Source organism: Protomyctophum bolini (genome assembly GCF_963924005.1).
Source record: "Protomyctophum bolini genome assembly, chromosome: 7".
Taxonomy (NCBI): domain Eukaryota; kingdom Metazoa; phylum Chordata; class Actinopteri; order Myctophiformes; family Myctophidae; genus Protomyctophum; species Protomyctophum bolini.
The window spans coordinates 36142807-36168873 of NC_137868.1; the positions used below are offsets into that span (position 1 = coordinate 36142807).

Below are 26067 nucleotides of genomic sequence, written 5' to 3' on the forward strand. Positions count from 1 at the left end.
ATCACAGCTGAGAGAAAATTACACACCTTGCCAATAGTGAAAAATTGTACAGTACACACTTCTGGCCTCCAAGTTTTGATTGTGTCGCTGACAGTCAGGTCTCAAATAAAATACATTTTCTCCTGATTTGCATTTTTACTTTAGTGTCAGAAAGAAAGTTGGGAACATACTGGTTTATGTCGTGTGTACTTGGCCCAAAGCTAAGAAGATTATAAATCTTTGGCCTAAAGCATATCACTGTTGTCAGGCAGAAACCTCTCATCTCCGTATTCTTCCATATAACTTTTCGTGTTTTTCGTAAATGAACGTTCTACTTGATCATACTACAGCGCCACACAAAAGCATTAAAAGTAGCAGATCCAAAAGCATGAAGCATAGTGCAAATACATATTTGTTTTAGCTGAAAGTATGATTTTGAGACCTGTTTCGCCATACAACGAGAATGAATGAGATGGCTGTTTTTGGTTTGTGGATCACCGACCACAGAAGTAACATGACTGAAACCAGTCGTGACGACTGAGAACTTTAATCCAGGGAAACAGAAACTCACCAGTGAGGAAGGACTGAGGGTTGAAGAACCCAGACAACCAGACCACGGCAGGTAGAACCAGGTCCTGGGTCCAGCTGTCCAGCTCACGACAAGCACTCAGCACATCACTGAACCTGGAAATCAGAAAGGTTGCTTGGTTAGGTTGGAAGGTAAATAATTTCCACAGGACTGCTGTCAAAAACACAGATGCTTCTAGATGTGGAAACATGAAACGATCTTATATAATAATAATGCATTGCATTTTTATAGCGCTTTTCTATGTGCCTACTCAAAGCGCATACATTGAGAGGTGAATCGGCGAACAGTCAACGCCAGCGTCCTCACTTCCCACATTCACACACCAATGGTGGCAACCACTGGAGGCAATGTGGGGTTCAGTGTCTTGCCCAAGGACACTTCGACATGTAAACAGGAGGAGCCAGGATTCCAACCGCCAACCCACGGGTTATTGGACGACCTGCTCTACCTCCTGAGCCACAGCCACCCAATATGGCTTCTTCCATCTACAAAACCAGTTTATTATTCACATTGTCAGTATGTCAAAGCCCCACCACCACCTCCATATCATCTCCATTTAGCCCACTGATGTGCATTATTCTAGTATTTAAATGAAGGGTTAACCATTAAGTATTTAAACATGTCTAAGTAGGCTAAATGCATTTTAATCACACGCCATTGTACGCTAGACAATGTCAGACATGCTACAGTGACTCCGATCACCAGCTTTTACATTTACTTTGTTGTTTTCTTCAGACAAATTATTGTCACGGTTGCAAAAATGTACTGAACCCAAGTGCAGAGGTACGACCAGCAAAGCAGAGTGTAATCCAAGCATTTATTGAATAATGCAGAGAACAGGCAAACTTATACAAATAGCAAATACTGGCAGAAACTAAGCAGTCCAAAAATGCAAAAACAAAGAGGTACAAGCAAATTACCAGAAGCTTGAAAGCATAGTCCAGGAACGAGGACCAAGGCAAGAGCTACCACATACAACAACGTGACATGAATGTATGATCCGACAAGGTGTGTGTGCAATGAGTCCAGTCTTATAGGTGGTGGGTTGATTGCAGTAGTGTTCACAGGTTTGTAATGGGCTGGGCTGATGATAGTGGAACCAGGTGTGTAACTGAGACTGAAGTGTGGAATGGGATGAGGGAGTGGCCGAAGTGGAAATACAGACAGGGGGAGACTCAAACCATGACACATTATACCATACAGTATACCCCTGTGCAAGGTATGAACATTACCGTATGAAAATAATTGATACCATAGGACCTTTTTTCTTTTTTCTTTTTTTTTATAATAATAATGATCAGTAAGACCTCATATTTAACCACATTACAACATTACAAGACCTGGTTAGAAATTCTAGATTGTGGCTTTGAAATATATTGGAAAGGTTGGAAAGTTAAAAGTTTAAGGAGGCTATGTAAGTATGTTCATCATCTTCCAACAGCATCGGAGCATTTGGCCATCAGGCGTAACTTTCCAATGAGTAAATTAGGGAGATTGTTTTTAGGCATAGTTACCAGTGGGTGAGGGTCTTGGTGGAGGGGGTATAGTTGTGGTTAGTGTATAACTGGTATAGTACGTACCAGTGGGTGAGGGTCTTGGTGGAGGGGGTATAGTTGTGGTTAGTGTATAACTGGTATAGTACGTACCAGTGGGTGAGGGTCTTGGTGGAGGGCGATGCCAGTCTGTCCCAGGATACGGGCAGTGCATCAGTGAAGAGAGCGGCCTGCAGAGCCTCCATGCTGGACGACATGGTCAGTTCTCCCTGGTAGAGGTTGCACGCACACACGCACACACACACACACACACACACACGCACACACGCACACACGCACACACACACACACACACACACACACACACACACACACACACACACACACACACACACACACACACACACACATATACGTGAAACGTTTACAATTTTATTTTGTAACAGACTACACGACTAGTCTAAAAATTAAAAGGCCAAATCTCAATGAATAAAAACATTGTGATTAATGATGAAGTTACAAAATGGGTCTTCATTCTACAAGTTTATGCGGTGCATCACAAGTTCACAACCTGGTGCTGACGCGTTGTTAGCTTGTAGATCTGTCCATTTTGAAGCATGTTAGTAATGTGAATGTGAGACCATAAACTTCATGTTAGACTTCCCGTTTACCTTTTATCTTAGGCAAAACATGAGCTAAAGTATGAAGACACAGCGAAAACACAGTCCTTTAGTAAATGTATTACTATTTACACGTTATTTATGGCCAGCTTAGTGAATGGGGGCCAAGAGCTTCCTTTACCTTCAGACCCAGGTCCAGCTCTCTGAGGGAGCGTGACATCTCTGCTAGGAGGACGTTCATACGTTCACACTCCTGGAAGCACACCAGGATGTAAGGGCTGCGTTGGGCTGTCTTCGCCATGATCTCAGCCATGTTGTACTCCTCTGGAAGCCTCTCCAAGATGTCATCAAGGACCATCTTCACCTGATGAACATAGTTTAAATTAAACATTTATTCTAATTTGTAATATTAGAATAATTCATTATGTGAACAGAGACTTCTTGTGAGTTGAAAGAAGACATGACGATATCAAGATTTAGTCCAAAAATAGTTTTTATACAATATTACTGGAACAGGAAGCTGAGAGCAAAGAAGATGCCATTTTGAAACCGGGATGTTACAATAGATTGTTACAATCCAGAGTGACTGGAGTGTGAGGTCGGAAGAAGCAGAGTAACCTCTAGTCAACAAACAAGGTAAATAATAGTAACCAACATGCTGAAAAAAGATGACAAGAAGGCATGTAAGCAGAGTGTAGACCCCTCCCATGTACTATACCCTGAGTATCGGCTAATGCCATCAGGTAGGAGGTACGAGGTCCATGCGTGCAAACATAATAGGTACAAGCATTCCTTTGTCCCTCTGTCAATCACACTCCTTAACAGAGTCCTTGCAGAGGGCAGACAGGGTAGGGGTCAAAGGTTTTGAGGTGATGTTCTTCCCCTCTTTTGCACTAGGTATGTTGGTGTGTGTTTGGTATTTAAATGTTGTACGGGTCACTGTGTGCCTTTGTTGTCTTGTATTGTATTGTATCTGTATGGTACTTGGGGTCCAAGTCAAATTTCTCCCTCGGGAGACAAAATAAAGAAACCTTGAACCTTGAACACTGACCATAACTACAGAAACTAAGGGACGGACGGACGAGGATCTGTTCCCTCTTATGGAACATAACTCGGACGGCGCTGAGTCGGCTCAAGTGAACATTGCGGCGTTCGGCACGGTGACTCGCACTGTGCCTCTCATGGGAACAATAGCAGCGTCCTGTACCTTGTCCTCGGAGCTCTGCGTGGTGCTCTCTCCCCTGGTGGTGTGGTGGGGCTGCAGCTCCAGCAGGGCTCTGAACAGGCTGTGTGAGGTCACAGCGAGGGTCTCCAGCTCAGCGTTGGGGTGCAGGCCGTACAGGGCGGGGCTCTCTGCCGGCAGGTGCTCGTCCACGTAGCCGTGGTAACCGCTGTAGTCCAGGAAGGGCGGGGCCAGGAAGCCGGGGCACAGGAACAGCTCCCCTTCAAACTAAAAGTACATTTACTCAAGTACTGTAAAAAATTGTATTTCCAGTTTTTAGTACTTTTTCTTCTACTCCACGTACATTTCAGAGACACATATGGCATTTAGACCTGATTCAACCTATATGTTGTTATAACTTTGAATTCGGGAGCTACCTCTGTCTCTCATTAGTTGTTACTAATGTTTTTTTTATATTTTTGAGTTTTTCAGAAACCTTAGGTTAGGTTTTAGAAGCCACAAGTCTAAATGTGATATTGTACTATTACTCCATTACAATTCATTGAAAACTTAAACATTAGTTACTAGTTACTTACTGTAGATTTTGATTATTAGTACAAAACATTCATTATCCACTTCACCCCTACTAGTATATACTTTGGCTATTTGCAAGTGATTTTTATACATTTTATACATTTGAAAAAACCTTGGGACCTTCTGCATAATGATGAGTACTTTTAATTTTGGTAGTTGAGTTTTTATCATGCCATTGTACTTTTTACTTGAATATTGAACATTGAATACTGAATTTAAACAAAAGCTTTTGTTTAAATATTCATAAAACTGAAGGATACTTAAACACTTTCAAAACATTGCTAAAATAGCCTATCTACTGTACATGCTCACAATGTGACGAGTTGCGCTTGTAGACCGGCTGTTTTTCACAACGTTTTCCTGTTATACATAGGCCTAGGTAATTATTTACGAAAAGAACATTTATTTCAAAAGGCGTCAAATGGAGTATACTCTACCATACAGATGTACTAGGTATATTGTATTAACATAATCTACCAAACAGATGTACTAGTCATATTGCGTTCATACTCTTCCGTATACGTTTTATTCTCGGAAATAAATTCCAGGGTGCAACTGAGGAACAATTGGAAGTTCAAACTTGTCTGTGTGTTTTAAAGGAGGCATTTGGGTGGTGATCAACATGATGGACAACAGTACATGCGTGGGACTGTGGTCGCTGTGCATACACAACTAGACTGTGATTGATGGCTGATAGTCTGTGGGGCCTAATGGTCTGTCTGGGAGAAACAGTGGCTGAAAGGTAATGCTTTATACCATCCTACCGCTAAATAGAAATCACAATGAAATGTCCACAACCAAATCATAGGGGACATGTATCCTAGCAGGTAGGTGTAGTGATGGGAACAGTACCATTTTGGGGGACATGTATCCTAGCAGGTAGGTGTAGTGATGGGAACGGTACCATTTTGGGGGACATGTATCCTAGCAGGTAGGTGTAGTGATGGGAACAGTACCATTTTGGGGGACATGTATCCTAGCAGGTAGGTGTAGTGATGGGAACAGTACCATTTTGGGGGACATGTATCCTAGCAGGTAGGTGTAGTGATGGGAACAGTACCATTTTGGGGGACATGTATCCTAGCAGGTAGGTGTAGTGATGGGAACAGTACCATTTTGGGGGACATGTATCCTAGCAGGTAGGTGTAGTGATGGGAACAGTACCATTTTGGGGGACATGTATCCTTGCAGGTAGGTGTAGTGATGGGAACAGTACCATTTTGGGGGACATGTATCCTAGCAGGTAGGTGCGGCACAGCCTCCGGTCCCAGTCATCAGTGATGTGACCTCCATACATGATCTCTCCAAACAAGTAGCACAGGTCCTCCCATGGCACCTGGAAGTAACGACGACATTAGTTCGATCTCATGACACTAAAATCCCGGTTCACACTGCAAAGTTCCACACAATAGAGCTGCAAATGTTCATGCAATGTCTACGTAAACAGCATCAAGTGTCACTGCAATGTCTATGTAGAGTAGACAGCTTCAAGTGTCAATGCAATGTCTATGTAGACAGCTTCAAGTGTCAATGCAATGTCTAAGCAAACCAGCGTTTCACGCATTTCCTTATTGCGACAGCAACAAGTGAAGCTTCAAACATTCCCAAAAGCTGAACTTTGAAGCCAATGTGAAGCTAGTGAAGCTGTTTTGTACATTGTCAGCATGTGACAAGTTGTGAGCTTGTAGATCTGATATTTTCTTAATACAAATAAAATAAAAATAAATCTGAAAGATAATTCACCTACAGTATGATGACATTCCCAAAATATGGAGACAACGGTCTGACCACCAGAAGTGAATAATTTTTACATGGCCACACAACCCCGTTAGCTTTGTACCTCCTGGTTTTAAGTGGGTGTAATAAGTAGGATTGCTATAGTGTTGTTCATGAACAGGCGTCTCCCAGCCTCGCTCTTTAATAAATAGAAAATACATTTTAAGATGGGTTACCAATTTCAGCCAATCAGGAGAGAGTGCCCATTTCACTTCAAGTTTTATAGTGTTCCAGTTCCAATTTGGTTTGTTCATTTATTTATGTCATTACTTCCATTTCACTAGTTTATCCTGTATCCTCTTTCCTGATTGAATTAAATAACGTATCCCAACCTGAAAATGTATTGTCTGTTTATTAAAGAGCTGGAGACAGCTATAGGGAGACTCCTGTTACTGAACAAACACTATAGCAATGAGTCTACTATCACATTATAGAGCTATTTATCACTTATTTTAACCTACGTACACAAATCACTTACCCTTCCTTTATTTTGCGTAATGACTTCACAAGCGTAATATGAATTTCACTTCCATTGTGAAATCAGTTGAACTTTTGTTTTAAGTGCCGTTTTCTCCATTATACTCGTTCAATTACACGTCGATGGTTCCGTCCTACAAACCTAGCTAACATAACCGTTTCTCCTCTGCGATAAAAAAAAAGCACTTTTAACGACGATAATGGTGCGAAATGGGCCAGAAATTATGTTTCTTTGCACACAATGATCTAAATGTGTGACACCAGAGGGCCTCTTCCTCAGCAGGGGGGGGGGGGGGGGGGGGGATTTTGATCCTCTGAGGAAAGAGAAGAGCCTCCGGATTCATAACGGATGACAAAAGCTGCCGGTTCACCATCATTTGTACCTGTATTGTTTTGCAAATTGCTTCCTTCATCAGTTCTAATTGCAGTGATCACTTATGCAGCGTTGTGGAGTGTCAGATCAGCCTGCATGTAATTACATTTAGGAGAACGCTTCATTGCCCTCCTAATGAATCCTCTGTATACGCACATACAGGTTACTGTTTAGTTAACATAATGAAGGACATTCGTTTTTTTTTGGAGGGCAGTATACCAAGCAGATATAATTGGTTGTGACCGCGGTAATAAGAGTGCTAAGAGGGAAGCATTAGGAGTTGCGACTAGAGAGCGCAACTGTCGTGAGAATGGATTTTTTTTCTTCCCGAGATAAAGCTAAATTACAGGTTGGGGCGTCCGGAGCTCTCTGAAGAACAGCAACAGACATTTTTCATGCTTTAGTAGTGGAGCAAAATATTTCACTAAGTAATTGGAGGCAGTGTGGGGATAATCCAGCATCCATACTGACTGGCTGCTGCCGCCACCACCCAAAACCTCAACACCATTACCGTTAGGGCTGATTGATACATTGTTAAGGGTGATTGATACCTACGTACAGTAGGTGATCATACTTAGGTGCACGCTGGCTAAAATATGTGGTTTTCCCCTCTACACGTTTTTTTGCGGCTTTCGCCTTTATTTTATATTTTTTATTATAGAGGGACAGACAGTAAGCTGACAGGAAATGGGTGAGAGAGATGGGGGGGTGACATGCAGTAAAGGCCGTCGGGATTGGTGCCTGGACCACTGAGCCACGGCCCAGGCCAAGGTGCCTGGACCACTGAGCCATGGCCCAGGCCAAGGTGCCTGGACCGCTGAGCCACGGCCCAGGCCAAGGTGCCTGGACCACTGAGCCATGGCCCAGGCCAAGGTGCCTGGACCGCTGAGCCACGGCCCAGGCCAAGGTGCCTGGACCACTGAGCCATGGCCCAGGCCAAGGTGCCTGGACCACTGAGCCACGGCCCTACACGAAATATTTTCGACAAACTGTTTGCTCCCAAAATAGAGAGGCTAGTTGTATTTCATTTAACGTATTTAATAAAGTACATGGTGATGAATGGGACTATTCTCATTCTACTATACTCCACCACCAAAACGTGGAATTGATTGATTGATTGATTGATTGATTGAAAACCTTATTTAACATCTTGTAGAATAAGCACAGGAAAGCACAGTTCAATACAAGGTCTGCTAAGAGGATAAAAAAACAAACAAGGAAGCACTAAGGCTTGTTTCTATTGCGGTCCTCCATTTTCAATTCAGACACAAATATTATATACATTATTATGCAAAAAAATAAAAAATAAATCACATGTTACTGACATTATCCGATTAAAAGATGTATAACACTGGATTCTTTCCAAAATGGCCTGAAAAAGTCTATCAGGAGACCACAAGGGAAGGTAAATATACATTTTCCCATCTCTTTTTTACATAACTAGAACAGTTCCGGTGGGCAATGGTGCGAACTCGCCCGCATCAAGTCCCCAGGACATTTTATGTTATTCTTTTAGCCTTAATGTCTTACTGTACTAGCCTGACACATTTCGTTCCACTTCTAAATCGCCAGAACATATATATTTGAATGGGTATGGCTAACGATTCAGGGCTGGGGCCAGGCTACTAATAAAGTATTCAATCAACCAATCAATCAATCAATCAATCAATCAATCATCAATCATCAATCAAAAACGTGTACTTGACGGCTGCAACAGTCCAGGATGAAGGCAGACATACTATACCTTGGAGTTGGCCTCCAGGTAGTTGTACAGGACATTGACAGAGATGGTGAGGTCTCCAGTGTTGAAGGGATACGAGCGGTTCCATCCCTGGGGACCAAACTTACGGCGCTCTGTCACGCAGGCATGGAAGTAGCAGAGAGAGAAGAACACAGCGTTGAACTCCTGCTCCCTAGAGCACATCTCCAGAGTGTCCTGGAGTAGAGGTATGGGATGAAGACAAGAGAAGAGAGAGACACATTGTCATTGTACACACGCAGACATAGAAAGCATTCATTTTATGGCATGACATGACGTCATGAATGGGCCGCTATACCAGATGGCCGATAACAGTCTCGACAAGCCAAAAGCTTATTGATACAGAACTGGGTTTGCAATGGACCCAAGCTTGTGACTAAAGCTCCAAGCTCCAAGCACGCTTCAATGTTTTTCTGTTGAAGCTATGACTAGACAGATCTTTGCATGGATTAAAGAAAAATAAAATCTCACGACTGATTTATTTGTATTTTTAGGCCAAGTCCTAATATGCGATTTGTGAAACAGCGTAAAAAGGAGCCCCCCTTTAATCCATGCATTAGCCTCGTACCTGGCTGAAGTGGTGCAGGGCAGCGTGAAGACTGGCGTTCATGCCAGTGGGCGGCTCGCTGGTGATCTTGATGGCGTTCTCCAGTAAACCTCTGGGAATGACGTGCTGCTCAGGGTCGGCTGCAGGCTCCCCACTGATGAACAACCTGTAGTCTGGATGACTGTCCACCGCCACGCTCTCCACCAGAACCTCCAGAGAGGGCAGCCAGCGTGCCACCAGATGGACATTCTGATAGCAATAGAACAATAGAATAGGGTGGATAACAATAGAATAGGGTGAAATATGATACAATAGAATAGTAGAGGAGAGGAGAGAAGAACAGCAAAATTCTACATGGGCAAAATCAAAAGACCAGAAAAGGGCATTTCATCATTATTGTTAGTATTTCATGAACTGTGAATTAACATTAACGAATATGACGATACGACTATCAATACATTTATTTGTATAGCTCATAGAGTACATGAGCCTGATGGCCTCAACAAGTCTAACATCTCTCCCAGTCCATAGGGATATCCCTTTGGTCTAGTGGTTAAGATGTTGGACTTTCACACGGGTGACGCGGGAGACCCGAGTTCAAATCCCATATTATATAATAAACTATTACAAAAAAATCCATTGTGAAAGGCTGCAGTGATGCGATTGGCTGCACGGCATGCTTCCCTTTCAGGCAGCCGTTTATACGGCTGATTTAGCCAATCATGATCCTGATTGAACCAAATTGAGTTTGTGTTCCCCAGCTAAGGAGGTGAGCTAATTCAATTAGGTGCTGCAGTGACTGGCTGTGAACAGCACAGCAGCCTGCCTGCCTGTCTGCTGGAGAGTCACTGTCTAGAGCCCAGCGCCCCATGGCTGCTGTGTTAACACTTCCTGGAAATTTCTGAAGAGGCCTTAATAAGACATTGTTAATCATTGCCAGTCTGACAACTCAAATATCGCGATACTACCGAGCCAGAAACGATACCTGCTGCTGTTTAGATGGCAGATGTGACTTATATGCCTTGGAATGTGTTCTGAGGGCAGCATTCAATTTCATTGGCCCTTGCGTGCGTCCAATCAGAGGCAGGGCTAATAGTGAGTATATACAACCATGTTAAATTACTGCCCTGAGGGAAGCTTTTAAATGCTGGTAGAATAACCCAGTGTCCATGCTGGTATGTACCTGTAGAATGACCCAGTGTCCATGCTGGTATGTACCTGTAGAATGACCCAGTGTCCATGCTGGTATGTACCTGCAGAATAACCCAGTGTCCATGCTGCGAGGCTCTCCTCAACACTCTCTCGGCCACCTCCTCCTGCCCCTGGCCCAGGGACACGTTGTGCACGCTCCCCTGCTCCATGGAGAAGCCCAGCTTCAGTCCTGCAACACACACACAATACATCAGGACTGTCCAAGAAAGAAACGAGACGCAGAGCCACTTAACCACTTAATACAGCATTGACTGGGAGCCCCCAGCGGTGTTCGGCCCCATCCTTTCTTTCCCCCTGCACCGCAAATCTCTTGTGATGCGGTGCGAACTTGTAGATCTGCTATATTCACAGAATGTTTGCATATTATGATGCCATGCCCAGAAACAGGGATGATATGGTTTGAGTGGTTACCAACCACTGTGCTTTGAGAGTAAATTAATTCACAAATTTAATGCCAGATTTAGTTCACCTTTTCAGTCAGGTCCTTATTTTAAGGCGAGAATTACCCCAGGATCGTGAAGCGGATCGTCCCGCGATCTTTGTATAATTCACCCAAAACCTACATTTTCGAACCGCGACCAGCAACGCTTTCAGTTAACATTGAAGTAGACGCAGGGGAACCTTTTCACTGACGGACCATACCCTGTTTATCGATCGCCTAGCAACCGTGAGCAGAGCTATCCAGGCGGTGGTGAGATTAGCTAACTTAAACAATAAAAAAGTCGTCAAAGTCATCCTTGACAGTAAATGAGTTAATCTGGTTAGTTGGCCCAATGCCAGCTACAGATGACTTTATCTTATAATGCTGAAAACATCTCTTCAGTCTTATTATTGTGAGGAATGTCTTTATTTACCTAAACAGTATACCACTAGTCTATATCATGTACATAACATGCAATGATTAAAACAAACAAAAAAACATTATTTTCAGGCATATAATGTTCGATTATTTGTTTCACACTATAATTATATGACACATAATGTACGACCCCCAGGTAGAACAAGAACCAGATGGGAGGATTACATCGCCACACAGGCCATGGAACGCATTAGGATCCTCCACTAAATTCTATTCTACATGATGTTTTAGTTTTACACCTTGTGTTTCTATACCTAACTTCTCCACATCTTTGAGAGGATCCACACCAGCTGACAGGATGAAGAACACAGGGGTGGAAGGGTCGCTCTCCTCAAAGGACTTCTCCAACTCCAGACCAGCAGTCTCCACATATCTGCTCCCCATGGTCTCCTCCACAAAGATCCTGTCAAGCAGTTAGTGGACATTACACACCTTCAATATTAGAAATATCAGAGCAGTGGAAGATTGCCGGTCCAAATCCAAATCCCTGAAGTGGCAGGGAATGGTCAAAGTACCCTTGAGCAAGCCACTTTACCCTGGCAATTATAGCTGCTCAGAGGTCGGCACTGAGAGGAGCCCTTGGTGTGGTGTCTGTGCGTAGGGCTGAGTAATATACAATTATACACACAAGCAGATGTCACCATATTTGTACTAGTTCAATTCTTTTTTTTTTCTCAAAAAATGATTACATACCAGACCTACAGTTATGCATATCTATGTGAAATATTGTGAGTTTATAGATTACCTATTTTCACAATTTGGGGATTTTCTTTTGTTTTGTTTTACATTTTTGAAAGTATAAAATAGGCCTTTAGTGATTAAAAGCAGAAAAAGACAACAGTTATACCATATACTGTATTTCTATATTATATCCCAAATCACACACGATATCTAGCCTCATATCACAATATCGATAATCTCCCTTGTGTGGAAAACTGCTACTTTTCAGGATTTAAATTCAAAAACATGAAAAGTAGCAGATCTACAACAAGCTCAAAATGTGTCTCTTTGCGCCACGTTTAAAGCTTGTGGATCTGCTACTTTTGATGCTTCAGTACAGTATAGTTTCATTATATAGATATTCCACTGTTACGCATGATGTTTCATGATAACTACTTGTTATGTATGTGAAGTATTGCCATGCTTTTTGTTTTTGCATATTGTAAATCGCTCTGGATTAAGAGCGTCTGCTAAATGCCTAAATTGTAAATTGTAAACAATATGATATTGCCCAGTCCTATGTACTGTATGTGTAACATTGTTATTGTAAAACAGGACATTGGTGGATCAGACACATGTTCCCAGACAGAAGACTTGCCTGAGGGAGTACGTCATCCTGTCAGGCCTCAGCGCTCTGAGGACGAGGAGCTTGTGGAGGGAGCTCAGGTTCTTCCACTCCTGGGGAAGCCTCTCCATCTCTGGACACTCCGACTCCACGATCTTCCTCCATCGCTTTGGGGAGCTCTCCATGTCCCTGTCCAAGCCGCTCAGCTCCTCCAGCGTAGAGATGGTCTAAAATTCAGACACAAACGGACGTCATGTCATGATGGAAACCTGCACGTCCCGGTGACATTTGGTGAAGATTGACAAGCTCGAAAAGCAGCAAGAAGCAACGGGTTTTGAGCTTGTCAATCTACTATTTTGTCATTTTGTTATTTGAATGCTGAAAAGTAATAGTTTTGGACATATGAGGTTCCCACACGACAGACGGAATCCAATTCAGTCCACCTTACTGTATACATTTCCTCAAGTGATGGAACCTCTTTCTTCACCCGGTGAAATTTGGTGAAGATGGCATCAAAAGGTCTGATGCTGAATGAGAGCAACTTAACGTTTGTCCATCTTTTATCATGTGGTAGTATGGCATTCAGTTAGTGTACCTTGATGGCCCCCCAGGCCTGAGGAGACAGGAAGGACACTGGGCTGGCTCTGCTAGGCTCCACAGGGAAACGCAGCAGGAAGTCCAGCTCCTGTCCGTCAATCAAGCCCTGTGTCAGCAGCACCTGAGGAGTGTCGTTTTAGTGGAAAAAAGTACTCAATTGTAAAAGTATCAATACTACAATGTAAATACTCTGTTACAAGTAAAAGTCTGGCATTCAAAGTGTATTTGAGTAGTACAAAGTACAAAGGTATTGGCATCAACATAAATACTTAACATACCGAAAGTAAAAGTACAGAACAGTACAGTACACACATTACACCAATTATAAAGTCCCTGCATTGGTTACCTATACATTTTAGAATAGATTTTAAAATTATTGGCGAATATGGCGAAGCCGCCTTTAGCTACTACGCCCCTGTGCTGTGGAATAGCCTGCCAAGGGTTCTACGGTTCTCTGAATCTGTGGACATTTTTAAACGAAATCTTAAAACACACCTTTTTAGCATCGCTTTTACCTCCTAGATCATTACATGTCCTTTTCCTGTGGTTAGTCTCTCCTTTTTATTATTGTTTTTATTACTATTATTACTACTATGATGCTTTCCTGCTTTATTTTTGCTCTTTGTGTTGTACGTATGTATGTTTATGTACGTGTATATATATATATATGTATATATATATATGTATATATATATATATATGTATTTGTGTATGTATGTATATATATATATATATATATATATTATTATTATTATTTATTTATTTTTGCTCTTACTGTAAAGCACTTTGAACTGCACTCGCTGCCTGAAAAATTTGCTATATAAATAAAGATTGATTGATTGATTGATTGAGAATGTCCCATTTTTTTCAAATGTACAGTATTAAAAACTTTTGAAAATAGCAAATTTAGCACAATGCAGCGTGATGTGACGCATTGTGAGCTTGTAGTTCGGCTATTTTCAAATGGCCGAAATGTGGGCTGAAGTGGTTAATGTAGAAGTAAAAGTACTGGAAATTAGGAATACTCATACCTCAACATTGTGCTTAAGTACAGTATGTGAGTATGTGCACTTTACACCACTGCATTTTAACCATTTGATCAGTTACATCAACTACTTTTCAATCATTCAGCTTGTTTAAAATCCTAACTCAGAAGAAGTCAGCCTCATCAACATGGAACATCCACCTCAATAAGCGTTTGAGGGACAAGGACATGGACGAAGGAAGGACTGCTTTCAGAGCAGTGTCACTTCCAAGATGAAAACAGCTGCTGCAATGACAGATACTTGCATTATGCCATCAGATGCCACCCCCACCTGTCACAGGACACCCCCTCTGTCCGCCTGGAGCCAGGTGTGAGGGCTAATCGATAGCAGCGTATGGTCCTGCGGACTGCTTTTAATTGAAGCTAATATGGGAGCAGAAAAGTGCTTTGATTGATGGGGATGACAGGAGGCCACACCTCTGAGGCTCCCCCCCCCCCCCCCCCCCCTGTTCCCCTGCCCCGCCCTCTCACCTGGAAGGCCATGTGAGACAGGAAGGTGAGCTTGTCTCTCTGGAACAGGCCCTGGCTGGTGTACAGGAACACAGAGTGGGTGATGGCCTCCATCAGGGTGAGCACTCTGGTCCGGACGTCATCGTCCCACGGTGCTCGCTGCATGGCCTTGTGAAACACACTGTTGAAGGTCTGCCACACACACACACGCACACGCACGCACACACACACACACACACACACACACACACACACACACACACACACACACACACACACACACACACACACACACACACACACACACACACACACTCACACACACACACACACACACACACATGGAAGCATTTGAAAATAGTAGTAAGCAACAGTCTGGCTGTTAACACTAGCTCTCAGAGACAAACAGAGACAAATAACACTATGAAAATGTGTTATATAATTTATATAATTTGTTCTGGTCACTCCTGCTGGACACAGCTGTGTTGTTGTGTGAGTGCTTGCAGGCGGCGTGGCGGAGGGAGCGGCAAGCAGGTGTCACCTTGAGGGAGAACTGGTACATGGGGTTGATGACACTCAGCTGGTTGATGATGAAGTAGAGCATGGAGGCTCTGTGCGCCGCGGGGCGGTAGAGCTCCCGAGCCTCGTTGATCTCTGTCTCGTTGGCCCTGGCCTCCGCCACCTGTGTGCGTTGCGGTCGCAACGGGAGAAAAGAAAAAAGAAAAAGAAGGAAAAAAAGATGAGCCATTAGCCGCCCAGTCACGCTCCAGAACTCTGCCATTATCAAGCACATAATGCTCCAGAAATCTCTGCCATTACACAGTGGGCCCGATTCACTAAGCTAAACTTCCCATGTTAGTAGTCTGATTCAGTAATCTTTTTTGTCTGTGAATTTTGCGGAGGGCCGCTCTTTATCTTTCTCAAGTCTGCTCGGATGCAGACTTACACATAATGTACCTTATGGTGGATGGTCTTAGCTGTGGTCTTGGTGTATATTGTATAATGTACCTTATGGTGGATGGTCTTAGCGGTGGTCTTGGTGTATATTGTATAATGTACCTTATGGTGGATGGTCTTAGCTGTGGTCTTGGTGTATATTGTATAATGTACCTTATGGTGGATGGTCTTAGCGGTGGTCTTGGTGCTCTCCAGCTGCTCCACCAGGTCCATGTCCCCCAGGAAGTGTCCCTGTGCTGCAGACAGGCGGCTCAGCAGCTCATCCTCCAGAACCTTCAGCTGGATCTTGAAGCGGTTCTGCTGCGTGGTCAGTTCCATCTGGAGCACATCAACACACACAGTGAAGTCACCAGTGTTATGGTCAGTTCCATCTGGTTCACACACACACACACACACACACACACACACACGCACGCACGCACGTACGCACGCACACACGCACGATGACTTTATACTGTGAGTGTGCACACTCACAGTATAAAGTCATCAGTGTTATGTATATAACGTTTTAATTGATTGATTAATTGAAAATTGTATTAACAGATTAGACTAGATTGTAAAATGGTTACAGTCCGAGGAAGGCACAGGTCACAGGAAGGCACAGGTCACAGGAAGGCACAGGTCACAGACGTACAGACGTAAGTCCCGCACCTATAGACAGTCTCTGCATTACCAGGTTGTTTTTTTTTTTTTTACCTTGAGACCCTCCAGGTCGGGTCTCTCCCAGGTCACCACCTGACCAAGCAGCTGCTCCTCCAGGCCAGCAGGGGTCACTGTGAAGTTGATGAGGGTGGTCTGGGCCTGGAGCTCAGGGGGGAAATGGGGGTTGGCCAGTTTGGTGTGGAGGATGAGCTGGAAGCTGCTGTTGTATTCACACTCCTTACCCCCGAGACGAATGTACCTGTTGTTGGAGGACAGTGAAAGCTGTGAGCTTGTAGACAGAGTTGCAACAGAGTTATGAATCGGTCTTCAGTGATTTGAGGCATTTTGTTCCAAAAATGTGTTTTTCTAAAATCCACCTGTTAGTGGCGCTATAACAGGCCAATGTGAAAAGGGTGGGATATATTCCTCAGCCTAGTAGGAACGTCTGTGAAATATTTCACGTAAATTGCACGCTGCATTCATGATTAGAGGCTTTTTGTTCAAAATGGGCCAATCCTGTAAACTTTGAAAGCCAATGTTAGCCAATCAGGATGGAATATGAAATATCGGACAGATCTGTCTTGAGCACATGGCTATAGAGACACCATGTAACAATTAGCAGGATTTTTGGACAAAATATGGAGTAATATAAAAATATGTGTTTTACAAAAGTCGGCCTCCTGGTGGCGCTATAACAGGCCGTTCTGGAAAATTGTGGGCAGAGGTTCATCGTTGGCATCTAGGAAGTGTGTGTGCGAAGTTTGGCATCGACCGGGTTAACGGTGTCGGAGATTAGCTGTACACAGACGGATGGACGGACACACATGGACGGAGTGCAAAACATACTCTCTCCCCATGCCTTCAGCCTGGTGGAGACAATCACATTTCAAACCAACTAGGAATGTGGTTCAAATCCGACTCCATTTCAGACTTGATTAAACCAATCAGGATAGGCCAGTGTGAACTGACCGTAGCCCGGGCCGGTGAATGGTGACACCCGACTTCAACTCCAAACTTTTCCATCGTCACTTTGACAGAATGAGAAAGATATGGCTCCACATCAAAATCTAACTAACACACAAATAATCCTGAACAAATGAGAAATATTATCGCCGCGCACGGCAGCCAATAGTTATCTATTTCTGCATTTCAATTAAATTAGCAGTGGTTTGACGAACCTGGTGGCTTTTCATTTTTCTCTAATTACCCCCCCCCCCCAACTCAGACGGGCTCCCAATTTTTACTGCCCCGGTTTCCTCATGATGGCCTGGGTCTGGTTCAACTCTATATCTTCACACAAGACCCTGGAATTAATGTAGTATTGATAGAACCATTACTCCACCAAATTAAAGTCCGCGCTGATGGATTGTCTTGTAGTCTTCCGTCAGCCATGAAAGGAATAATTAGTATTCATTACTTCACACTCTGCAACATTCCAATTATTAATGAACTTCAGCTGTGGAGCCCCAGCAGATCCATCACGGGCCGCCCCAGCAGCTTGTATTAATCACCGGCAGAAACAAGTGTGCGGGTCATCTGCAAGGGATAAACTTATAATCAGATTTGCCGTGATGGATCGTTACGACAGACAGGGACTTCTTCGGGAGAGAGAAAGAAGGAAGGAAGCAAAAAAAAAAGGTCCTGAATGCAGAGATGTTCGATATTCTTCCGGGCGCTCGGCTCGGCCGCAGGGATCAAAAGGGAGAGAGATGTTAAGACGTGTGGACGGATGAGGCTGTCGATACGCGGTCGTTCCATTCTTCTATTTGTTCTGAGGTTAATATCCATTTCATGGAAGTCTGCGGGCTAGTGATGTGCTGCTTGTTGAGGGTAATTCCTGGGTAATTGAACATGGATAATAATTCCTGGGTAATTGATCATGGATAATCACAGCACAGCTAACGTGGCAGCACTCCTGGAATGAATCTATTTGGTCGTTGGGGTTGCAGCTTGTTGACTGGGGCCCCCCAGGGGTCCATACTTTGGCCCCCTCCTCTTTTTCCTCCTCTTTGCCAAAAATAGCCAACTACAAGTTCCCAATGTGTCACGTTTTAGCACATTTTGGTTGACGATGAGTATAAAATCAAGCTTCAGTGCCCTAGTGTCCAGACTGAGACAAAATCCCTAAAAATCTGTTTTTTATATCACATTTCAGCCCACCTAAGAATGTGGTTCAAATCTTTTTCAGAGTTTTGAAATGACAACACATTAACATCACAGCTGGAATCCATTAGTTCCGAATCCATTAGTTCCATGCAGAGTGCTCACTTTAATTAACAACTTAAATCCTATACTGTACTTGACCCAGGGTTCTATGCTATGCTTCTTTCTATTTCTCCCTGTACACCGGGGCTATATCTTGCCAAAAATAGCCCCTTACCCCTTATCCCTAAACTTATTTGCCGTTTTTACTATTTTGAAAAAAAGAAAAAAACATTTTAAAATAGTTCAAATAGCTGATCTACAAGCTTTTTTTTCAAGCTGTTTTTCAAGATAGTAAAATATGACAAATACGTTTAGTCGTTTAGGTATAAAGAGTAAGGCATGCCCAAGATAGGGCCACCAATCTCTATGCCGAAAATAGCCGAGTTTGTAGATTTATTATTTTCACTGAATGTTCGACAGACTAGGGGCGCTAGGGTTCATGTGGGTAATTTCCATGTAACACTTCAAAGTCAAATCAATCAATCAAATAAACAACAGCCAATCTGTGACTTGTTGAAAAAGGGAGTCCCTTCATGGTCGGTGTATCTGTAAGAGCTATGATTTCCAGCCAGTAATCACAGTCGGTGTTGTGTCTTTCAAACCGTCATTCATTATTCTACAGTATTTCTGAATATAGATCAAATGTAGAGAAATGCTGACACATAATGTACCATGCACACACCCTGCCAAAGGCTCCGTGGCTCAAATCAGAGCTTACGGTAATGATAAAGGACCATTGAGTTTAGTGTGCGTTGTTGTCTGCTGCCCTGGCCCCCCCTCCTCTTCGTGTGGGAGAGAGATGTATGGCCCTTGCACGCATAGCGTTGGCTGCCCACTATTCAAGGCTCACACACTGATGCTGGCCAGGCCTGTTCAATATTCATCACACATAAAGAATATGAGCACACAAATATACATCTATCACCGGCCGCTGAGAAGAGGCCGATCGATACGCTGGCCTCTGGGATTCGGTGCACGGCAACTACAAATCCATCTATAAGCCAGAGAGTGGGCGATCATAATGCGTTCAGTCATGTCTCTCGGCGGTGTTTCAACGCGACCGCAGCAGAGTGGCAAAAAAAAAATCTGCTGCCATTGTCTCACCGCACGCCACAGACATGGTGAGAGTATCGACGCGTGTATCAACAGGGATTGTAAAGTAAAACGTGCATTGATTTAGAAACCTCACACTGAATGTAATCTTTGCAAAGTAAAGCGGCGTTCATGGAGGTGGAGGATAATAATTATAATATCTCAAATTTATATAGCTTTTCTAAGTCCTTTACAAGGCGGGGACTCTAGGAAAAAGCAAAACTAAAGAAAGAAAATTCTATGGAATAAAATGAATAAAAAATATTTTTTGATGGTTTGGAGGGTGAGGGCTTCTCTGGCAGAACAATGACAAACACTTGACTGCACAGCACTAAATCTGCAGTTTACCTGCCAAAAGTGGAAGAAAACATTAACTTTTTTCTGTTCATTTTTGCACTATTAAGAGTAAGAGTTTGCTGTGTAGTGTGGCTTGATATTTCATAGTTGGAGTGTAGCCTTTGTAAAACCATGTGAATCTCCAGCATCCTTACTCTGGTTCTTATGGTTCTGTGTTGTGAGCTGGCTATTTTTAATGAGCAAGAGATTGTTGTGTGGAGGGGAAAAAAGGAGCCGACTAAGTATAAATCCCTGGGGGACTCTAATACAGAAATTCATAAATTGACCCAAAAGTATCAACAAAACAAAGTATTTCCTTGCTTACTGTAATGAAATATTTTGGGTCATGCTGTAGTATGTATAGGGAAAGTAGGGAGCATTAATTTACGAAAAAACTAAAAAGTTACAATATATATAAACTGTTACTATAGGGTTTATAAAGCGTTTATAAGGTTTGACAATGCTGTGGTTTTGTGAAAAGCATTGCTGACCGTCCTCTCTTGATGGTGTTTCTGGCCAGCAGAGGCTCCAGAACGGGGTCCATCTTCTCTGTGACGTTCTCCAGCAGAACGGTCGCACCACACGACAACGCTCGCTCAATCACATCCAGATACCTACACAATGGACCAACAACACAATGTCAAATGCAAATCCTTAAAGGTGCTGTAGGTGACAGGTTTACTTATTTTTACTGTTGTGTTAAATACCGGTAGCTCTTTGTATAATAATCTGCATCTAATCTACTACACAGACACAACAGCTCTTTTTTAATTTCCTTGTGGACATGACATGAATGTCCATATTTAAACTCTTTTTCCCCCTTTTTTCCCCTCATAAATTAACGTCCAGCGTCGTACAAGAGTGTTGTGCACAAGTAGTGATCTACAAGTTCACAACACATCACATCACAATGCACTGTGAGATTGTAGATCAGATATCTCTGCAATTGTTTTTTTTTATGGAGACAGTGAAAGAGGAAACATTTTTATGAATATTACAACAAGTTAGTCATTTAGCAGACACTCAATCCAGAGCGATTTACAGTACCGTAAGCAAGGTAAATACATCAAATGCCTACCATGAACAGTATGCTGGAAATATAAAGCAAATCTGACTATTGCAACTATTCAAACCATAGGATGCCAACAAAATGAACCTGGCATCTAGATGACATTTGAACCATCGGGCCCTTTAGTAATTAACACGCGACTGGCTGACGGCTGAGTGGAAGTTCTCACCCTTTCTGGCCGAGCGTCACCACCCTCAGCTCCGGCCCGCAGCGCTCTCGGATCCACTTGGCGGCCTGCTGCTGCGGGTCCACCACGAGCGGCCAGCGCTCGCTGGTGGTCAGGATGGCGGCGTTCTCCGTGGACATCCTATCGTTTGGCAGGCCCTGGTTGTGCCAGCCCGCCACGGTGGCAGCATCTGCAAGCACCAGCACCGGGTCCAGGCCTTCTGTCAGGGCAATGGGGACCTGGAAAACGCATGCGCATGCACACGCGACACACACACACACGCACACACACACACACGCACACGCACACGCACACGCACACACGCACACACACACACACACACACACACGCACACACACACGCACGCGCACACGCACACACACACACACACACACACACACACGCACACACACAATTTACTTAAGTACTGTACTTGAGTACAATTATTTGTACCACAGTATTGATTATTATTTAAAAACATATACACTATACATTTCAGCCATTTGAAAATAGCCGTTCTATAAGCTCACAATGCGGCACATTGTGAGCTTGTAGATCTGCTATTCTTAAAATACTTGAAATGGGACATTCTGCATAGAGTAGGCTACTTTTTGCTATCGCACCTGTAAAAGTAAAATCCTACCCGTATCCTATAAATGCCTAATCCTATCCCTACCATGATTATTTGCCCATTGTAAGCTTTACACCACACAATAAAACAACCATTTCTGTGAGGATCTGCAAAATATTGGTCCTCGCAATGTCTATTTCAACTAATACTTGTGGGGACATTTGGCTCTTGTGTGTGTGTGCGAGTGTGCACACACACGCACGCACACACACACACACACACACACACACACACACACACACACACACACACACACACACACACACACACACACACACACACACACACGGAGGATGTCCCCACACTATGCACTCTGCAGGCAGTGTGTTTGGTTCCAATGCACAGATGCTATGGTAAATGTTTGTACATACAGTATAGAGGGGCAGCACAGCACCCTCTAAACAGCTCCAACCTGTGCCAATGTTTTCACTTGACATGTCAGGCTGCTGCAGCATGCCAGGATCTGGCATCAAAAACAGATGCATCAACATTTTTCTAAGGACTAGAAGAATAAAATTCTGCAGATACGAACCAGTTTAACCAACATAATCTCATCATATGCACCCGTCAATACATTTTCCACACAGAGCCTTATGCCAGACATTAGAGGATGTCAACAAACATTGCTAGTGCCAACCCATACAAACTATTTATTTTTAAAGTTTCATGGCTTGATTCAATTGTAAGGTATGGTATCACCAGCTAGTTTGGGAACCTAACGGTAAAGTACAAATCTGAGATCCTTAGATCACACTCCTTAACCGAGTCCTGGCAGAGGGCAGACAGGGTAGGTGTCGAAGGTTTTAAGGGCGGTGCTATGGTGCTCCTTTTGCACTAGGTACTGTATGTTGGCTTGGGTGTTTAATTTATGTATTATGTGTATGCTGTACGAGTCACTGTGTACCTTATTGTCTTGTATTGTAATGCATTGTATTGTATTTATGTATGCTGCAGTGCGGGTCTTTGTCTCCATGCAAGACAAACTTCTCCCCTGGGAGACAAAATGAAGTAACCTTTGACTCTACCTTCTGAGACTTGAGGAAGGGGATCCAGGTGTGGTGTAGGAGCTCCAGGCGGTACTGCCTGGTGAAGTATCCCACGTAGGAGATGTAGGCTGAGGTGAGCAGCACGTCTCCACACAGCGTCTGCTGCTGCCGCTCGTACACGACCAGAGCCTGGGACCAGCGCTCCTTCTCTGACTGCAGGAGGAAGCAGACGACTTTCAATGACCTAGCAAATGCATTTATTTATGGCTGATTTGGCAAGGGATGGTTAGATAGATCAGTGGTCCTCAAACTCCTTTTCAGGTCAGGAAAACGCAAATTGAGAAGATATTTATGTTATTTGTGAAGAAGAAACGAGGGGCGCTCTTATCCTACATCATCATACGTACATCAAATAATCACATTCCGTGCTACAAACACACACACAACGCTGGGCATAGGAGGGGTTAGTGCCCCTCAAAAATAATAACAATCAAGAATAGTGAATATAGCCAATCTACAAGCTTGACGCGTTGTGAGCTTGTAGATAAGCTGTTTTCACTAGTTTGGGTCCCGGCCTCCGGGCAAAGTTTTGAAATGATGGTTGTGGACGTGGTTGAAATGATTGTGATGTGATTGTGATGCTACGTTTTAGCTGGGGACCCCTCGGAACGTCAAAGACGTTCGTCAAGACGAAAATATCCTGAGTCTGATACTGGTTTAATCATGTAAACTAAAACGATAGAAGCAGGTGAAACAATACAAGCGTAATTCCCACTTAAGTACCTCTGAAAGTTTGTCTGCCGATCCACTCAGCGAACATCAACTTAGCATCCATTTAAAGCCTTCAATACTGTGACTGTGACAGCCCCTGCTACGATAAATCACGTGTGCCATTTCCTTACAAGGGGCTGTGGGTCCAGAATATGTCGCATAATAAATTCCCAGACAGTTAAAAATCACTATAATTTTACTCTAATGCATTATGGATTGCCTGTAATATCACTCAGTCTGGAGGTTGTGAGACATTGTTAATTTCCAACAGCTGTTGAGGCCTTTGAGGTAAGCTAATGATTAAATATAGACGGCCTGATTTATTAGTCCAAACACTATCGCTTCCAGGTCAATGCCATAAAGACAAAACATTTATCTTGATATCCTTTAAAAGCCAAGCTGTTCCATGAGAGCCACATTTATTTCCTGGGAACAAGAATGTCGAATGGATAAAATGGCCACCGAAAGAGAGAGAGAGGGAAAAAAAGGTGCAATTTTTTTCCTTCACATTAGCAAACCTACAGTGTTATCAGCTTCTGTGCTCAGAGGAACACTTATCATAACATGCCTGAGTGGGAACACAACATGGAAACGATGGCTGATGTTTAGACTAAAGTAACAAATGGCCCAATTTAAGTTTGCTTAATGTTGTAAAAATGAGCCACGTTTTATGAGCTAGTACATTGAAAATAAAATAATGACAAACTATGAGTGCTAATAAGCACGCACCCTTGAAAAACACACACTCTCATGCATATCGTCTCTGTCAGGTGGAAAACCTCATATGTACAAAACTGTAACTTTTCAGGATTCACATTCAAACATACTGTAGCAAAGGTAGCAGATCTACAAGCTTGTGGATAGGCTACTTTTGTGTGACACTGTATAGGGACGATCAAGTTGGACATTAAAGGGACACTTCACCCTTTTTGCAACAAAAATATATACGTGGTCGATAAGATCTACCAGGCCACGCTGACCCTCGACGCCTCCATCCACATCGACGACGTGGTCATTTATTTGCATGGGGCGGCAAGGTGCCATGCCACCCGTACATTAACAAGCAGAACACTTTCCTGGAGGTCTTTATTTGTGTAATATGTGGTTTTAGATATTTTAGATTTTAGCTGAGAGCCCAGCTAGTGTCTATGATGTCATGGACGCTTGATTATAGATCAGACGGCAAATGAACAAGTAGGCGTGGCCTTTGCGCTTAGAGGCAGCCAAAGCGATGCGTTTTTAACATAACAGAGTAGAGTTGTTCAGGCATTAACACGAATGGAAACGCCAAAGTGATTTCTTGATTTCCTCGTATGAGAAGCATTGGAACTTGGAAGTGACATTACACAAGCTTGTTCCTATTTAACGCGATTTAACTCTTCGATGATTGGACCCCAATGGAAACATCTATCCATCCATCTATCCATTCAACCATAAAAATATGAAGTACCTTAGCACGTTAATTAATTAGAAAGATTGTTTTATTCTATCTATCCATCCATCTATACTATAGTTTTAGAGAGTTGGTAGCCAGCAGATTTTGTTTCCAGTTTTTGCCAGGTGAAACCTGGACCTATTTTCGCTTGGGTTGGTTTTGATGACCTAGTCATGATTGGCTGCCCTGGACACCGTCTAGACTCTAAGCCAATGGGAGTGCCCAAAGTGGAAGTGTTAACCCAGAGCCCTATGCCACAACCAGACTCTGCAACACCGCAGTATAAAGTGTAAGACCACTTTGTTTTGGTTTGGGTTGTGTAGTTAACTTGCCATGATGTAACTCCAAATGTGGACAAGAAAGATTTGTTTTTTTCCAGTGTCAGTGATTAGAAATTGCTAATTCAAAATATGCTCCTCATTGACTTACATTGTACGCTAAAACAGCTCTCAAAGTCACTCTATTAGCACGTAAACAAACACAAACAAAGTTGATTCAGACAAGAGCATCACCAAAACTCATGTGGTTTTATGTTTTCATAAAAAGTGTTAACTTCCTGTTGATTTTACTATTTGAAGATCTGGATCCGGATCCACGGATCCAGTCCGGGTTTTCTTCCTAATAAAATGGACAAATCAACAGGAAGTTAACATTTTTAATAAAAAAATAAACCCACAGTTTTGGTGATGCTCTATATTGTCTGAATCAACTTTGTTTGTGTTTGTTTACGTGCTAAAATAGTGACTTTGAGAGCTGGTTTGAGAACAAATGCAAACATTGCAAAGTATAAACAAGAGCTTGTAACTAAATAATCACTACATATTATCTTATAAGTGAGAAGTGGGTGGAAGTGGCGCTGTTATCCACTTTATGTTATCCCATTACATCTCCAATTACTACATGTCAGTAGCCACCAGCTCCATAACGCACTTCAGCGTTCCGCAGTGCTATTGAGCACTA

At 43.1% G+C, this 26067-nt stretch overlaps 1 protein-coding gene across 1 annotated transcript in view; it reads right to left on the minus strand.

Moving 5' to 3' along the window:
- The window catches only part of LOC308318674 (dynein axonemal heavy chain 11), a gene marked incomplete at both ends in the record, with an annotated part of 95700 nt that overhangs the window by 1948 nt on the left and 67685 nt on the right, over nucleotides 1-26067 (minus strand). Inside the window, 18 exons of the mRNA XM_080768298.1 lie at nucleotides 551-663; nucleotides 2215-2330; nucleotides 2863-3045; nucleotides 3889-4131; nucleotides 5654-5773; nucleotides 8808-8999; nucleotides 9391-9618; nucleotides 10623-10750; nucleotides 11695-11843; nucleotides 12759-12952; nucleotides 13321-13443; nucleotides 14839-15009; nucleotides 15359-15499; nucleotides 15928-16092; nucleotides 16471-16675; nucleotides 20541-20663; nucleotides 21288-21523; nucleotides 22941-23114. Coding sequence (XP_080624424.1) covers nucleotides 551-663; nucleotides 2215-2330; nucleotides 2863-3045; nucleotides 3889-4131; nucleotides 5654-5773; nucleotides 8808-8999; nucleotides 9391-9618; nucleotides 10623-10750; nucleotides 11695-11843; nucleotides 12759-12952; nucleotides 13321-13443; nucleotides 14839-15009; nucleotides 15359-15499; nucleotides 15928-16092; nucleotides 16471-16675; nucleotides 20541-20663; nucleotides 21288-21523; nucleotides 22941-23114 — 3004 coding nt within the window. The remainder of the gene's footprint in view (nucleotides 1-550; nucleotides 664-2214; nucleotides 2331-2862; nucleotides 3046-3888; nucleotides 4132-5653; nucleotides 5774-8807; nucleotides 9000-9390; nucleotides 9619-10622; nucleotides 10751-11694; nucleotides 11844-12758; nucleotides 12953-13320; nucleotides 13444-14838; nucleotides 15010-15358; nucleotides 15500-15927; nucleotides 16093-16470; nucleotides 16676-20540; nucleotides 20664-21287; nucleotides 21524-22940; nucleotides 23115-26067) is intronic.